The sequence below is a fragment of the Pectinophora gossypiella genome, chromosome 24 (genome assembly GCF_024362695.1).
Source record: "Pectinophora gossypiella chromosome 24, ilPecGoss1.1, whole genome shotgun sequence".
NCBI classification, from domain to species: Eukaryota; Metazoa; Arthropoda; class Insecta; order Lepidoptera; family Gelechiidae; genus Pectinophora; species Pectinophora gossypiella.
In genome coordinates this window covers 10194570-10212283 of record NC_065427.1, presented here as the reverse complement: position 1 = coordinate 10212283, position 17714 = coordinate 10194570, and the positions used below count along the sequence as shown (strand labels likewise).

At 39.8% G+C, this 17714-nt stretch overlaps 2 protein-coding genes across 3 annotated transcripts in view; one reads left to right on the top strand and one right to left on the bottom strand.

Annotated features, from left to right (window-relative positions):
* LOC126377762 (lysine-specific demethylase phf2-like) overlaps positions 1-10674 on the bottom strand; it is a 39791-nt gene extending 29117 nt beyond the window's left edge. Inside the window, exons 1-11 of the mRNA XM_050025591.1 lie at positions 10535-10674; positions 9977-10062; positions 8366-8548; positions 7173-7285; positions 6050-6186; positions 5350-5548; positions 4815-4910; positions 3440-3585; positions 2248-2374; positions 1246-1368; positions 342-464 (exon numbers count right to left, since the gene is read on the bottom strand). Coding sequence (XP_049881548.1) covers positions 342-464; positions 1246-1368; positions 2248-2374; positions 3440-3585; positions 4815-4910; positions 5350-5548; positions 6050-6186; positions 7173-7285; positions 8366-8548; positions 9977-10062; positions 10535-10635 — 1434 coding nt within the window. The 5' untranslated portion in view covers positions 10636-10674. The remainder of the gene's footprint in view (positions 1-341; positions 465-1245; positions 1369-2247; positions 2375-3439; positions 3586-4814; positions 4911-5349; positions 5549-6049; positions 6187-7172; positions 7286-8365; positions 8549-9976; positions 10063-10534) is intronic.
* Positions 1-17714, top strand: part of LOC126377738 (facilitated trehalose transporter Tret1-like) — a 214370-nt gene that overhangs the window by 46752 nt on the left and 149904 nt on the right. The gene's annotated exons all lie outside the window — the stretch shown is intronic.

Sequence of the window (17714 nt, the reverse complement as noted above, 5' to 3'; positions counted from 1 at the left end):
ACATAGTGGCACCTTTTTTTGACGACATTAACTACTTGGCCGGACAAATGGGGAGCGCTGAAGGCTCTCACCTGGTACAACGTACATAGTGACACCGTAACCAAAACTTTGAGGGATGATTCAGACTATGATTCTGAGTTGACGTCGAGTGGAATTTTCCGTCGCTTGGAGTGGAATTTTACGCCAAAATATATATATTCAATAGTTCTCGTAGTGGCGCGCAGACCCGTCGGTGTAGCGTTGTAAAGACGCCCAGGGGCGTTGTCACCCCTTATGCCGCTCGTTAGTCCGGGTGGGATTAAATATCACGACCATAGCTGTGGTGTTGTGTTAATACTCACTTTGTCCTTGTTAGCAGTGCTGGCGGATCGTTTCTCGAGGGTGCGCAGCTCCTTACACAGCTCGCGTACCAGCTGCCCCGAGTTCAGGCACTTGGGGACGTTGTCGCGTTTCGCCGCGTCCGTCTGTCACAAGAAAAATAAACCATACTGTGATTTATATGTATAAGAGGGCACGCGATCTACACGAGCTCATTCCACCGTCCCCCTTTTATCTTCGGACTTCCAGACGTACGGCCGGGTTCCATCCCTATTTGGTGGATATCCCAACTATTCGCACAAAGCGCTTCGCTTCGTCCTCCATTATGCGCACTGCTAGGGAGTGAAATTCACTGCCGTCGTGTGTATTTTAAAATGAATATAACCCGGGTGCTTTCAAGACCAGAGTGAACAGGCACCTTCTGGGCAAGAAGAAGTGGAAAAGTGAAAGTAATTTAAATTATAAACAGAATTATACCCCAAGGAAGTTGAGGGACATTCCCAACACAAGTATCCTTTTTATTGTATTATTTAACGGGAAGCCTCGATTTTGTAATAGTTTAAGATTTTCTTTGAAATAAAAAAATAAAATAAAGAATAAGTAGAAGTGAAGTAACAGTGTTTAGTGCAGCGTTTCGTGTGGTGTTCGAGTGTCGTAAAGTGAGAAATAGTGAAGTGAAAGTGACGAAGTTAAACCGCGTAGCTCTGTGCAAGTGCAGTACCGCGTTTATAAAGAATAAATTTGTTTTCCCTTGGACTTTACAATACAATACAAATATACTTTATTGCACCAAAATAAAAGCAAATATTTACAAAAGACTTAACTAAGTACACGGCAAGTTTGGACTTTATGAGTTTCCTTCCAATCCCGGAACAGAATTTGAATTTTGAATGAATCTAAAGTGGCACCAGACATGGATATACTTACGCTCTTCAAGGCGTGCCACTCCTTCAACGCGTTGGCCAGGATCTTGATGCCTCTCAGCAGTAACGCCGGCAGTTGCAGCGGCGCCGACTGTACACTATAATCGCTTAGTGTAAAATCCTCATCCTGGAACAAATTAAAAATATGTTTAGAAAAACTCGGTGTGACCACCGACCAAATAGTCAACGTCATAAGTTTAACGCCAGTGTGGTCATAGAATAAGGTATACTACTACGTATAGAACGGCAACTATCCGCTCCCCACCAGCGGCTGAGCTAGGTTTACCCCACCCCGTCGATCTTACTTTAGTCTTCAATCGTATGGCGTCAGACGTCACACACACAGATGCGCGTGTACGATAACGTCAATGTGTAGTGTCTGTGAAGTCTGAGTGATCCAATGGTTCACTGCACACCTGTTTTTGTAATTGCTCTGTGGGAATTTTAAGTGATGTTATTCTTTTGTTTCTTGTGTGTGGCGTCCTTTTATAATAAACAATTTCTATTCTATTTTTTATAGGTTCATTCCCTATTATCAGTGGATGTATATAAGAATTCGATCCCAGTCATGTTTTCTAATCCCAAGATTTCGGTATTATCTAAAGTTAATCTCGGGATCCCGGGATAGTCCCGGGATTGTATTGGTAATAGAAAGCGGCAACAAAAAGACTATATGCTAAAAACATTCAAGTCTATGCTTAAGGCTATGCTACAGACAATCATCATCATCATCAGTCGTATGACGCCCTCTGCTGGGCATAGGCCTCCCCCAAGGATCTCCACGATGATCGGTCCTGCGCTGCCCGCATCCAGCGGCTTCCCGCGACCTTCACCAGATCGTCGGTCCACCTTGTAGCGGGCCTACCCACTGATCGTCGTCCCGAAAATTTCGGGATTAAAATATGACCGGGATCCCGGAATCCCGGCATCCGGTCATCGAATCCTCTAGTGTATATATTATACACCTGTGCCTTTTTTCGGGGATACAGGCGAGATGCGATGTTACCTGTGTCTCCTCGTTGTGCCGCCGCAGCATGGTGAGGAGATATGCGCCTGCGTACCAGTGCATGGCTTCAAACAGCGGGTAGCGGAACGCGGTTGGTGTCTCCACCCGACGCTCTATTTCGTACACCCTGGAAACAAAGAATGAATCATGTATACCGGTCGTAACATACATAACATGAACAGCCTATACACGTCCCACTGCTGGGCACAGGCCTCCCCTCAATCACCCGGAGGGGGTATGGAGCATACTCCACACCCTGCTCCATTGCGGCTTGGTGGAGGTGTTTTTACGGCTAATAGCCGGGACCAACGACTTAACGTGCCCTCCGAAGCACGGAATCATCTTACTTTTTCGGAAAATCAGGTGATTCAAGCCTGATAAGTCCTTACCAAACAAAGGACAGTCTCACAAAGTGATTTCGACAATATCCCCATCGGGAATCGAAAGCGGATTTCCAGATCGTGAGCCTAACGCCGGTCGTAACTGGATTTTTTTGGATACTAACGGACAAATGCCAACGCACATTTTTTTATCGAGTATTTATTAATACATGGTGTTAGTGACATCGTAACGAATACTGAGAGGTATGACGCAGACCATGATTTTGAGTTAATATCTAGTGGTTTTTTGCAGTTCCATACCTTTGCGACGAAAATTCCACTTGATATTGACTCAGATACATGAGCCGAATCATACCTCTCAGTATCCGTTACGATGCCTCACAAACTGGATTTAAAAAAAAAATTTAGTGTTAAGCTCACCTTTTGTTATACATTTTTATTGCTTTATGTTACTGATTAGGCTTCCGAATTTCAAAAGGAACGGAACCCTTATAAGATCACTTTATCGTTCGTCCGTTCGCCTGTATGTATACAATAACGATTTTTTTAGTCAGATAAACGGTCCCCCATGTAATCCTGGAATGCACGGGAGTGTCAGCACAACGGGTAAAAATCCTCAAAGGAATGGGGTCGCTCCGCGAAGTCTGTGAAAACCCCAGGAGGCTTCTGAGCTTCTAGAAGGAGTTGGCTTACGTAGTCAACAATAGCACGCATAATTGGGAGTCTAAATGCGGAAAACAGAGCCCACTAACTGAACACTGGATATTGGCCGACAAACTGGATATTGAGAGACGAACCGGATATTTTGGATACACTGTATATTTCGTGACCAAATTAAGGAGTATACTAACTGCAGCTGCATCTCAATGGCGTATGAGTGTAGCAGGTTCCCTCCGAACACGAGCGAGTCGCACGGCGTTAACACTGCGTGGATCCATCCGCTCGGGATGAACAGCGTTTGACCGGGAGTCAGTTCAGCTGTGCCGTACCACTCCACCTGGTATACACACGGGAAACGATATAACACATCAAAAATCAAATCAAAAATCAAAATGTTTTATTGTTCATAATTCTCTGATTCACCTGATTGTCCGAAAAAGTAAGATGATTCCGTGCTTCGGAGGGCACGTTAAGCCGTTGGTCCCGGTTATTAGCCGTAAAAACACCTCCACCAACCCGCATTGGAGCAGCGTGGTGGAGTATGCTCCATACCCCCTCCGGTTGATTGAGGGGAGGCCTGTGCCCAGCAGTGGGACGTATATAGGCAGTTTATGTGTTCATAATTCGCTACATGACAGTTGTAACAATAAAATATGAAATATGTTGGATGTGGTAGTTTATCATTTAACGATAACTATCCAATAGATTTTTTTAATATTTCATTTTCTCAAATTAAGAATGCGATTATTCATATGTGTATTACAAGACCCGAAACACAGGCGGCCATGATGGAGCTTTGTGTGAAGTCACACATCACAAAAACTATCTGTCATGTTTCAAGTGATACTGTTTGACAGTTTCTTTGTTTATTGAAATGTGACGTCACTGGGGCGTTTTCGGCGGGAAACGGGAACGGGACAGTTGCTTTCTTCATTGAGTAATCTAAATAATTAATACGAAGTGGTGTTTTGTGGTTAATGATCGCATTAAGTTAGTCGGAAGACATTCGCGAGTGTTATTATATTGGAGTATTCAATAAACAAAGTGTATCTGCCAATTTTCGCTTCGTGCCGGGAAGCCGCTTCATAACTCGAAAGTTTATGCGGACTTTTGAGTTAATTCGTTTGGGGTTCGGAGTAGGAGTCTACTCCGAGGGTGGGGGCTTAGGTTTCATCATCATCATCTTTCATCATTTCATTAATCATCAAGAAAAAAAAATACGTCAGACATGGCTGTATGGGCATAGTTCCCTTTGCCTTACCCTTCGGGGAAAACCAAAACAAAAAAAAAAGTGACGTCACTGGGCAAAATGTCACGTGACCAACCGTTTTCGCGCGAAATCCGGTTGATTGAGGGGAAGCCTGTGCCCAGCAGTGGGTCGTATATAGGCTGTTTAAGTGTTTATGTTATTTTATGTAGTAATAGCTTCAACTTTATGGAATAAACGGTAGACCAAACACTTATATCCTTCTATCGTGTGGGTTGTGAGGTGGATTACCAACCCCCATCAACCCTGGTATCAAGGGTTACTATTGAGTTGATTTATATTGGAAACGGTTTACATACCATATCTCCGAAGAATTTTTCGGTGTGGTTGTTAGAAGCGCTCCATTGTTGATAGAGAGCTAGGTTGGTGGAGGTCGGCGGTATTAGGTAGAATATCTGAAACAAAAATGTACTAAGTAAATGTTGCTTGTTATTACAGCACTTAGCCGTGCTTAGGGAAAGTCACGAAGAGAAAATCAAATCGTCACCCGTCACTCTCTCACAGTACTGCATAGAAAGAGACAGATGATCTCTGCAGCGGCGAGAAAGAATCGCGTACTTACGGTGCTAAGCCCGCTGATTCTCGTACAAAGATCGCATACTTTCAACACAAGTTTTAAGCAACTTAAGTCTTGACTACAAAAAAAAAACCCATGTTGTGATGAGTATTATTTTTGATCTTGTAAACTTTGAGAGGCGAGCTACTTTAGCCTAATAAAGTGTATAAGTAACATAGTGATTAAGTGTGGCTTCGGATCGGTTGACAGATGATCTCTGTCGCGGCGAGAAAGAGTCGCGTGCGTACGGTGCTAAGCCCGCTGATGTGAAAGTGTACCTTCCGGCCGTGCATGAGGTGATACCAGACGGTGGTGCCGCCGAAGTCGACATGGAAGTCTGTGAAGGAGCCGGCTGCAGACATGAGGCAGTACTTCTGCACGGCTGGCCGCGGGGGCCGCTCCTCCGCCGCCGGCCACACCAGCTCCGCCCAGTCCAGCCGCAGCGCCATCGCCGGCGGCTCCACCAGCGGCGACATGCTGCAATTGATAGGGTATTGTAAATAAGAAATCAGAATCATTTATTCAACGTCAATGTAACATTTGAATTTACGTCATTTCGCAAGGTTACGGCTGAGGAGAAGAAATGACAAGAAACTGCAACAGCAACACATCTTTTAAATCAATGAGGGTATACATTCCAAGTTATTTAATAACTAGAGAAACACAATTAATACCAGGCATTTTATCATTTAGGTAATCATTAAGCTTTTTTACATAAAGTAAGCTTTAAATTTATTTTTCTGACAAATTCAAAATACTGTCTGGTATTTTATTTAAAGACGTATACATAACCCAAAAAAAGATGAATTTAATTTACTTAGCCTAGAATTTAAAATAGCAATTTTATTTTTGTTCCTTATATTGTATGTATGACTCACGCTGACACCGACAAAGTGGTCTCGAGAATGTCCTGGAACTTGGAACTCCAGATAGTGAGGCTAACGCTCTAACCACAAGACCACGGAGGCTGCTACTTACTTGGTATCACTAAACTCAAGGCTGAGCACATTGAGCACCTTCTCATCGCGATGTTCAGGCGGAGTCTCGAAGTAATCCACGAAGTCCCCCAGCGGCATACGAAGAGTGGCTTGTTTCCGAACGTCTATCACTTCCACCTTTAAACACGACAAGTCCAGTTAACCACACCTATAGATTCAAATTCAAAAATATCTTCATTCAGTAGGTAACATAGTTACACTTTGAATCGTAAATTTTTACATAACGAACGTCTCATCCGCCTAAAACTACTGCAGTTCACAACCTGTATAGCCGGGGAAAAGAAGCTGCAAGAAAAACCTCGGCACAGGGCCCTAGACTTTCTTTTAAAAATAAATAAACAAAATATTTTTATACAATTGAGTAATTTAGCTGCCTAATGTCAGTTCTCAGACAGTTAATCCCATGCATTCATATCTTCTAAATAATCACTAACCTTATAATAACTTTTGCAAAGTTTCTGTTTAACTGCTGTCTTAAAACATTTGAAAGGCAAATTCTGAATGTCAATGGGAATCTTATTGTAAAAACGTATACATTGCCCCTTAAAAGATTTAGTGATCTTATGTAATCGACTGACTTGTAAAGCAAGTTTATTTTTATTCCGGGTATTAACAATGTGCCAATCGCTATCTTTTGCAAATATATAATCCTATATGTTTTTTACATATATTAAGTTTTCAGCGTTACAAGGAGTTAGTGACATAGTAACGAAAACTTTCGAGGGATGATTCAGACCATGATTCTGAGTTGATATCAAGCGGAATTTTGCGACTCAATCATAAATAGGGTTGCCAGGCAACTCGGTGCTATATAAGGCTGGACATTTAGCCCTAAAACCCGGACATGTTTTTTTTTATAGCTAAACATACTTTTTTTTACAGGTGGGCTGATGAAACAAAGTATGTGTAGTCACACGCAGTTCGCTCTCCGCTCGCCTGTGCCTGACCAGGCCCTCGGCCGCAGTCGTCAAAGGTATTGCCACTCTAACAAAAATCGCAAAAAGCCAAACATGTCCAGCTAAAGCCAGACACCTGGCAACCCTAAACAGAGACAAAACATTTACCCTTCCAGGCCATAACATTTAAAAAAAAAAAACATTTACCTCTAACTGTGCACCACAGAATCTTAGCACAGACCGCACTGTGAATGTGGCTGGATTGGGCGTTTTCATATCCAGCCCCTCTGGTGTTTGAAATAACACTGGTCGCGTGAATCCTGCAACAAACCATATAATTTGACATAAAAAAAAACAAAACAAAATTCGAATTTCCGTTCAACGAAACATGAGGTCGATAAAAAATTGAATTTGGAAGTAACCAATTAAGGCCATTGCAGGCTTGAAGCACCTGATAGACCAAAAAAATAAGATGATTACATGCTTTAGATGGCACGAAGGCATTGGTCCTGGTTACTACTTGCTGATGTAAGTCCATAGTCATTAGAAATAAATTGGTTAAGGGAGCTTAAGCTGGATATTTGATCCACGCAGGATATTTTATTTTTGTCTGCCATACGCAATAATTAGAAGGAAATTATTCTACCAAAATCTACATGGAGGAAAAATTGGGTGCCTCTTGGCAGATCCAGTATCCATAGCGGCAAGGCTTGTAATATAATAATAAATACTGTACTGTGTCTCTTAGGAACAACAATCCCTGAACAGCATGGTGTAGTGCTGTAATGGTGTTCTTTTGTAAAGTGATGATTTCATCATCATTAAACGCTGTAAACTATGAGGCTGGCATAACCACCAAGAGTGGCTCAAGCCTCGATAAAAATTAGATCTAATCTAATCTAGCCTACAAGATCCCACTGCTGGGCAAAGGCCTCCCCTTCCTCTTTCCATTTTTCGCGGTCCTGTGCGTATTCCGGCCAGTCCCTCCGGCAAGCGTTCAAGTCGTCACGCCATCTCTTTCGAGGTCTGCCACGACGCCTGTATCCGTCATAAGGCACGTGCCCACCGCTCAGGGTGCATGCAACAAACATGTCCGGCCCAATTCCATTTGAGTTTGGCGGCTTCTCGTCCCACATCAGCGATTCAAAAACGGGTTGAACGCAGTGTTGTGTTTCGGACTCGATCAATTCGTTTGACACCTAACACACTACGTTCAATCGCTCTTTGGCAAACTTTGAGCCTGGACTTTTTACGTTCTGTCAATGACCAGGTCTGGGCACCGTAAAAATTAGATAAAAAATATAATTACATAAGTAATGTCAAGGGTCTTCGGCAGTTCAATAATAAATATCCATAAAAAATAACCATCTCATAAGCCACATGATAGAAGAAAGTAATACCATTATCCCTAACGAATTCCTCGGTGAACTGTGTGGGCCTCATCCGCTGCAGTGCCGTGTGTGTAGGCCGCAGGGGCCGCGCGGCCAACGCCCGCACCCACGCCGGGGATCCCACTTGGGACGGTCTGGATTCCGCACTCAACTCGTAGCGGTCCGCTCTGTGGTTGTTGGTTGGGATTTTTACTGAAACAAGAAGTGTGGACGAATAGATGTTTATTTAATAGTTTATTATACACAGGATACAAAATCACCTGGCAAACCACCCAAATGAAACGGCAGTGGAGCTAATGTAACCCAAACACTTTTTTGAGACTGTAGAGGAAAGCGCCACAAAATTTATCTTTGTCAAATTGCAAGTGTGTAATGTCAAAATTGAGTGCATATGTCGCCAACAAACAGCAGTGCAATTTGGCGCCGTATTTAGCTTTAAGTCACTTTATGTATAATTTCATTTTTTTTATTTAGGTTGCCTGGAAGAAACTGCTGCATGAGCAATAAAGCTGCCTGTTGTGCTTTCCTGTATATTACGTTGTCCTTATTTCTGTATTTTGTGTCCATTGTGCTCAACAAAGTATTTTATCTATCTAACTGCAATCAGTATCTTTTTTTTCTTTTTACTATGAGCAGATTTGTTATAATGTTTAAATAAATAAAAAATATATAAATTCAAGTGACCATTTAGGATGGGACTTTGGTTCCATGCCTTGCAAGCTTAATAGTATAGAGAATCAAAAATTCTGCTGAATGTCCTTGATAACAGATTAGAGAAGAAAAAAATTAATAGTTTCTTATACACAGAATACAAAATAAAGACAATTAGATAATACACAGTTTACACACAGATTAGTTTTTTCACATTATGGGTATTAAACCCTCACTGTTGTGCAATGTCTGTCAGAAGACCAATGACCTTTGCCATTATATTGTTAGAACAACCTCTGTGGTCCAGTGGTTGAGTGTTGGGCTCAAGATCCAGAGACATATCACAAAAATTACTTCATGGTCCCTAGAGTGGTTAGGACATTACTAGCTGATTATCAGATTGTCCAAAAGTAAGATGATCCGTGCTTCGGAAGGCACGGTAAGCCGTTGGTCCCAGTTATTACTTAGTGATGTAAGTACATAGTCATTACATGAGTCATGTCAGGGGCCTTTGGCGGCCCAATAGTAACCCTTACACCAGGGTTGATGAGGTTGGTACTCCACCTTACAGCCTATGTGATAGAAGAAGTTAGAATGTGTCCGGAATTCAAATTACACACAAGACAAATTCTGTTATGTTCAAAAAGGAAAAAGCCGGTTCAGTGTGAGTCGGCCTCCCACACCAAGGGTTCCAAAGCTTTGACTTTGTCATTAAAAAACAATTGTCTCCTTATTAAGAAGTATGCTGAATTTAAAAAGTCTACCTCGAGGACAGGCGGGCTAATATTGGCTCTATCGTTTTATTAGGCTTTCAGCATTTTAACTATATAAGAGAGATTATAAGTTGTCTTGTGGTAACTTTGCTCTGCACAATAACGATATGTAACATAAAGGAGTCACCTTTCAAATAGAATGGCTATGAACTATACTCAAATATTTGCATCAAAACAAATAGTTTAAACTACTTACATACAGAGGGTCCATATGTTTGTGCACATTTTGGACAGTGGTACTTGTCTATATCATCCGAATGGTATATTTTAACGTCGACACAACTGAAAAAAAAAAACACTCTTCTCAATCACAGAACCACATGTTTTGATTATAACTGTACTATCAATATGAATAAATTTTAACCCAATTTACACGTAAATGTAGGCTTTAAAGTTCAAATTTGGGGCCCAAATCACAGGTCGTGCAGTAAATGTATTTACAATAACAGTAATTGTTTATTTATACACAAAGGATAAGCAACAGAGGCGCATTTTACTAGCCCCATGGATACCGCCATGTAAACAAATCATAATGCGGCAAAAACTGCACAAAACCTGCCGAGGATCTTCAGCAACCTGAAGGATCAGACAATAAAGGCGAAACGAAAGGTTTAACGCTAAATTATCACGAAATATCGAGTAAAACATTTAGTCGGAAAATGATGGCCGAACCGTCAAACACTGTCAAACAAATCATTTTTTTTTAACACACAACAAAACTGTATCCCGAAAATTTTTATTTTCCCGTAATTACCTTCCATGGAACCACTCGCGGCAACAGTCACATTCTATCATAAATTGTCCAATATTATAAGGTTGACCACACAAACAATAGGTTTCCTTCGATGACGCCATTTTGATGGCGAATAGACAATTTCGTTTTTTTTTCTATCCACGTCGCTTTTGGGTTGCCATATAAAAACAATCATAGACAACAACATAGCTTGAAAAAAAAAAGCTTGGGAAAGCGATTTTATTTTATGTAATAAGGAATGTTCCGGACCACGATCCCAAAAAAATATATAAATGGCGCTGTATTGTATAACTTTATTTATTTATTTATTAAATTTATTAAGTACATTGTATAGACATTATACGTGATAATTACCTATTTTCTCATTGCTCGGGTACAATATAAGGTAATGGCAGAGGCATATTATTATATAAAATTCAGATAGATAAAACTACTATAACTTCTCATAAACTGTATACCCGGGGAAAAGAAGCTGAACCCTTGGCCCAGGGCCTTTAAAAAAAACCATCTATGGTGTGGGTCGTGGTCGTGAGGTAGATTACCAACCTCATCAACCTTGATGTCAGGGTTATTATTGACCCGCCAAAGGCCCTTGACATGACTCATGTAACGACTACGGTCTTCAGTAAGTAGTAGGTAACCAAGTCCAACGGCTTAACGTTCCTTCCGAAGCACGGAATAAAACATAAAATATTGTTATACAATTTAGTAATTTGGCTACCTATCAGTTCCCCGACACTAAACTTAATCACATGCATTCATAACTTATAAATAATCACTAACCTTATTTACAAAGTTTCTGTTTAATTACTGTTTTAAAACTATCCAAAGGTAAATTTATTCTGAATGTCAATGGGAATCTTATTGTAAAAACGTATTTTGTTTGATCTTATGCAATTGACTGACATGTAAAGAAAACTTTATTTTTATTTCGGGTACCTATTAACATCCAAACAATCCTATATGTTTTTATCTATTAAATTTTCATAGCTATATTGTGATGCCAAAGTTGAAATTCTAATTTTGTTTTAATTTATTTCTAAGTGACATCTTGGATCCCAATGTTAATCGCCCGAATGACTCGTTTTTATAGAAAAAAAATGGTAATGAAATCACGATTTTGTTACTAATATAAGATAATGGTCCATATAAATGCACATTAATAGAAACGTGATGTTATTAGAAAAACTACAACATTGGCGATTCTCTGATTTCTATCAATACTTATATGAATGAACGGTTGTAATGTTATTTATAACAATTAATACAGTTGGGAATATTTGCACATACCTAGGCACATACATACTTTTATAATTAATGAAATTGAAGTCATAACATTTACATGACAAAAAGAAATAGTTTTTGTTACTTTAACAACTTTTTACAATTGCCGCCAAGAAAAATATAACTGACAATGCACTATTATTGTTTATAACACCACAGACTAAAAATGTACCGAACGTAACAGGAATAAATTATGCCGTACCAAATTTATTATTAGACAACATAAGTTAACATATTATTATGCTCACGATTATAGCCCAATTAGGGTAGTCAGAGGTACAATCAAAGAGCAAAAGTTCAGTCACTGAGCTCAGCGAATTATTTGTAAACAGTGGTGAAATTATGAACCATTAGTTGTCGATTATAAAATGTATGTTTTTGGTCTATTACAGAAACGACATGTAACCAGGAGGAGGTCTTAAGTGCAACCAGTTAATTTATTACTTTGCAAGAAACTGATTGGACTTTTGCGGGTTATCGTACATCCATCGCAAGATGAACTAAGTACCCACACCTCTCCGAGCTTTCTGTTAGACCAACGTGGTGGTGAGCCGTATCGCCGTCTATAATGGACGAGTCATCCGTGTTAGTGAAAACTGCACTTGAGGTACTTAAATTAAAACCGGCGCGCCTCGCCCCTCCCCGATTGAGAAGCAAGCCGGTGCACCGCAGGACCACAGCGACTTACGTATAACCGAGACGGTCTGCGGAATTGCCAAAGTGCCTAGTTAAAACAAGTAACGTACAAGAATATTGGTGTCACGGCAACCGCTGATGATATACGATGGTACGCGTAAAAATGAAAGTCCCCATTCAGTGTTTGGGCAAAAATTACGTGCCAACACTATCTGTTGTGTAACGATGCACCGGCAGTCTGCTGCCGACGCGGGAAGTCGACACTTTCCCCTCACTAGCGCGCAGAAAACAGCTGTCTAATAAAAAATAAATATATAAACCGCGTAAAATGTAATCTTTTTAAAAATAGAATCAATAAAGATTCTCTATGGTATAATCGGCCAGTGACTTCCGCGATCGTGATTCGATTTTTATATAGTTATTTTTAATTGCGAAACTAATTTGCTGAATTATTTAATGTGGTTGCATAATTTTTATGATTTAATTGCAGTTTTATGATGACTTATATTATTATTTATTATAATTAATGTGATATTTTTAATTTTACGTTCTTTGTAACGGATGGTCGCGATGTAATAATTGAGTGAGTAAAATTATTATATATATTTTTTTATTTTTACAGTCACACAAGCACAATACTCTGCACGTACATAATGCCTTTAGAAGCGGGTCGAGATTACTTTACAATTCTGCCAACCCCTTTGGGGTACAGGCTTGTGCTATGTTATGTTACTTATGTGTATTTTTGTGGTCAAACCTACATTTCGAGACTGTTACTATGCGCCTTAATATTACGAGGCGGGTCAGGTGATGGTTAAAAAAACTATTATTACACGCCAAGAAGAATTAAAAACTATCCTACGTTCTTCCGTAGGTCTCAAACTATCTCCAGAACAAATTTCATCAAACCCAGTTCAGCAATTTAAGCAATAAAAGGTAACAAAAATAGGTGACAGACAGAGTTACTCTCGCTTAGCGTGGATGTGGTCCAGTGGTTGAGCGTTGTGCTCACGATCCGGAGGTCCCGGGTTCGAATCCCGGTGGGGACATATCACAAAACTTCACTTTGTGATCCCTAGTTTGGTTAGGATATTACATGCTGATCACCTAATTGTCCAAAAGTAAGATGATTATGTGCTTCGGAAGGTTAAGCTGTTGGTCCCGGTTATTACTTAGTGATGTAAGTTTACATGAGTCATGTCAGGGGCTTATGGCGGCTCAATAGCAACACTGACACTAGGGTTGATGGGGTTGGTAAGCCACCTCACAACCCACACGATAGAAGAAGATTGTGGATGTGGATTTTTATATTTTTTATACATATAAATAGATCTGCTTCTACGAAATCACAAGAAATGCATAACACGTGTGCACAAACCTAAATTAATAATAATTACCTAATAACAATTTCGATTGCATCATCAAAACTTTAAAAAAACAGTCAAAGTGCGAGTCGGACTCGCGCACGAAGGGTCCCGTACAATTGACTAGGTAAACAACAGTTGAGTAAGTAATTAGACAAATTTCATAATGTAACCTTTTTGATATCGAATTCATGTTTGAACGAATTTGAATATGAATTTTGTTGTTTATCGAATTTGTTTTCGAATTCATGTTTGGAATCATAAATGATTACCACGTGCTCAACGGTGAAGGAAAACATCGTGAGAAAACCCACATTCCCGAGAAACACATTTTCGGAGGTGTGTGACCTAACCTGTATTGGGTTGGTTTTCCCTTCGCGGGTTGGAAGTTCAGACAGGCAGTCGCTTCTGTAAAAAACCAGACCTGTCAAATCTTCAGGTTAGGTAAGCGGACTCTGTGAAAAACGGGATAATGCTAGGGGGATGATGATGATGAACCTTTTTGATAACGAGCAAAAATAGGCAAAAAGTAGCATTTTATGAACGAAAGCCCCCTTAAATATTTATGTTATTTTGTTTTAAGAATTTTTTGTTATAACGACAACAGAAATACATAATTTGTGAAAATTTCAGCTGTCTATCTATCGTGGTTGTTGAGATACAGCTTGGTGACAGACAGCACACACACACACACACACACACACCCACACATACATTACATTGCTCACGCATAATATTTTAATAACAGTTTTATAGCTTAAGTAAGTTTATAAATTGCTAAATAGGTCTTTTTAGATAAGTATATAGTTTATCTAATAATGCACTTCAGTATTGTTATTGCGCTGTTTTTGTTAATTCTACTTGTCTTAATTTAGACTTCATGGAAGAGCGGTGCCTCCCAACACAGGCTATTATACATATACTCAAAGGGAGACATCGGTAATCTGTCAAACTATATGAATCCTTTTAAAAAAAAATAAACATTTTTTTTTATTTTTTTAGACAGCGTAGTTTTAGCAATAGGGTCCCGTTTTTACCCTTTGGTTATGGAACCCTAAAAATATCAAGTAGGTTATACCTACGCAACATAACAAAAAAATAATGGCACAAGTAAAAACGCATTTTTAATCTGTAGTGTAGATAGCCAGTGACGTATTCAGTGTGTTACTGTGGCTATATTTATTAATTTATTTATTTATACATTTATTTATACATTTATTTATTGTTGCAAACATTATTAATATGACGTCATTAAACCCCGAAGAACTTATAACGCTATTCCGTCCCATATTATCGTATTCGCATCGTTTCTTAGTAAAGTCATGTCGAAAAACGTTTTGTCGGAGTAGAGTAGTATCGAATTTAAGACATGTCGTAATTATGACTGTATTGTCGGAATAAAGAAGTGTCGGATTTTCATATTGTCGAAGTAAAATCTTGCCGGATAACAGTTTGTCGGACTTCATTTTTTAACCCTACTACCCTTTCTAAAGTTTCGATCCCAACTCAAAAACTGGTTAAAGGGATTTTAAGTTGATAAATAGGTTTTTGTTTAGATAAGTATATTTGTAATTATTTGTAAGTACTTTAGGTAATTGTTATTGTATGTCACAATATAAATGTGCTGAACGCTTCTTCTTTTTATCGTGTGGGTTGTGAGGTGGAATACCAACCTCATCAACCTTGGTGTCAGGTATTACTGAGCCGCCAAAGGCCCCTGACATGGCTCATAAAACGACTACATACTTACATCAGTAAGTAGTAACCGGGACCAACGGCGTAACGTGCCTTCCGAAGCACGGACCATCTTACTTTTAGACATCAGACTGTAATTATATATTTAATGAAGGCTCCCGTATTAAATAAGCCATTTCTTGCCTATTTTTGTTGGTTATGAAAAAGCTTAAGTCAATAATAAGAAGAATAAGAATTGCAAAAGCGGTATATAAAGCGAAAGTTGATGGTAGGGCTGGTAGAGGAAGACCTAGAAGGGCTTACGATGACCAAATTGGAGATGTCCTTAAAAAAGGTTTAATACGATCTACTCTGAACCGGCGTGCGTGTATGAAGCGATTGATGAACCTGGAGGAAGCAAGAGAAGGGTGTCAGGATCGAAGCAAATGGAATTCTATAGTCTCTGCTTACCCCGGTGGGAAATAGGCGTGAGTTTATGTATGTATGTTAAGTCAATGATACGGAACCCCTAGTGCGCGAGTCCGACTCGCACTTGGCCGGTTTTACTGCCGGGAACGGCACATCACTGCTTACGAAGGACCTGGACCCGCCGGTTTAAAGACCTTGGCATTGGCAGCACAAAATGAGCAAAAATGCTGCATTAACTAGTTGCGAACCAGGTTCTGACGGAATAATTTATTTCTGCTCAGTTCAACGAACTCTAAGCCTGGTCTTTTTAACCGACTTCGAAAAAAGGAGGTTATAGTCCTCCTTTTGGCCTCAGAAGGCATTGGCTACAAATGGCGAGCGCTAAGGGCTATCATCCGGTGATTTTTGCCGAGTTAAATACACTAGCCTGGAAAACTAAGTACGGTCACGAGCATTAATATGTATACACTTTAGTACCATGTCACATTAACTTTTTGACAAATTGAACTGTAAGTCTCACTAAATGTCAAATACATATGTTAGTGCGACAGAGTCCTAAAGTGGGTACATGATATTGCTCATGACTGTACTACAAACATTTTTTTTAAGTACAGATAGTTTTATCAGCTTTCTTTGTAACTTATATGATTTTTGTGAAATGTCCCCATCGGGATTTGAACCCGGGGCCTCCGGATCGTAAGCACAACGCTCAAACCACTGGACCACAGACGCCGTTAAGCCATAGAGGAAAAAATGTTGACCTAATGCTAAATGCTGACCCTCTGCAAACTGTACCTACCATTTTTAAAGAGAATAAATGAATTATTATGAGGCTGTGGCGTACCTAACTAGTTTGCCAGGTAGTTCCGCCCACATGCAATAGATGGCGCCACCATTAAATAATGCAGTTTTCAAGCAGTCGTGAAACGCGATATCGAAGTTTACACAGCAAGACGCATATATACAACTTCCAACACAACACTGTTCGATCGTCGATCCCTAGTCACACTGCCAACTCGTGATTAGCGGGGTACTATGCTCTGTTCGGTACCCCGAAAAACATTCCGCCGCCGCCAAAAGGCCGTTCTTGATATACAGCCTGATGACAGACAAACGGACGGACAGACAGACAGCGAAGTCTTAGTAATAGGGTCCCGTTTCTACCCTTTAGGTCCCTAAAAGTCCCTAGTCCCTAGATCCCTAAAAAAATAAATTAATTAACTGATAGGTGAAACGAAAGAAAATATAAAACATTGAAAAAATGTCGTGGTGTCATCATTGTTAGTTGGTGGTTTTCAAGGCCCAATCTGCTGGCTTTTGGTGTGCCGAAGCCCAAAGCATAAAGTATAGGAATAAAATATACTTACTTCTTCTTTGCGAGTGGTGATCGAAACTAATATACTTACTTACGTACTTCTTTATACTTTGTATGGGATGGAATGTCAGAACTAGGTACCTACAGATACCTATGGCGCCATCTGTTCCGACTGCAAAGGAAGGAACAGGCACATAACTGGTATATTTTACCGCTACATAGCCAAGCTGCCATTTACATGGCCAACACGCAACTTTAGTAGGTAAGTCTATTTCGTAATTTTTTCACTTTTCCTTCTAACTTTTCATCAGTGTCAGCGTGGAATTTTATAAATTCAAAAAAAGAAACGAAAAAAGAATAAAAAGTTATGAAAAGTCTATTTCGTAATTTTTCAATTTTCCTAGTAACTTTTCACCAGTGTCAGCGTTGCACTTTATAAATTCAAAAAAAGAATAAAAAGTTATGAAAAAATAATGCT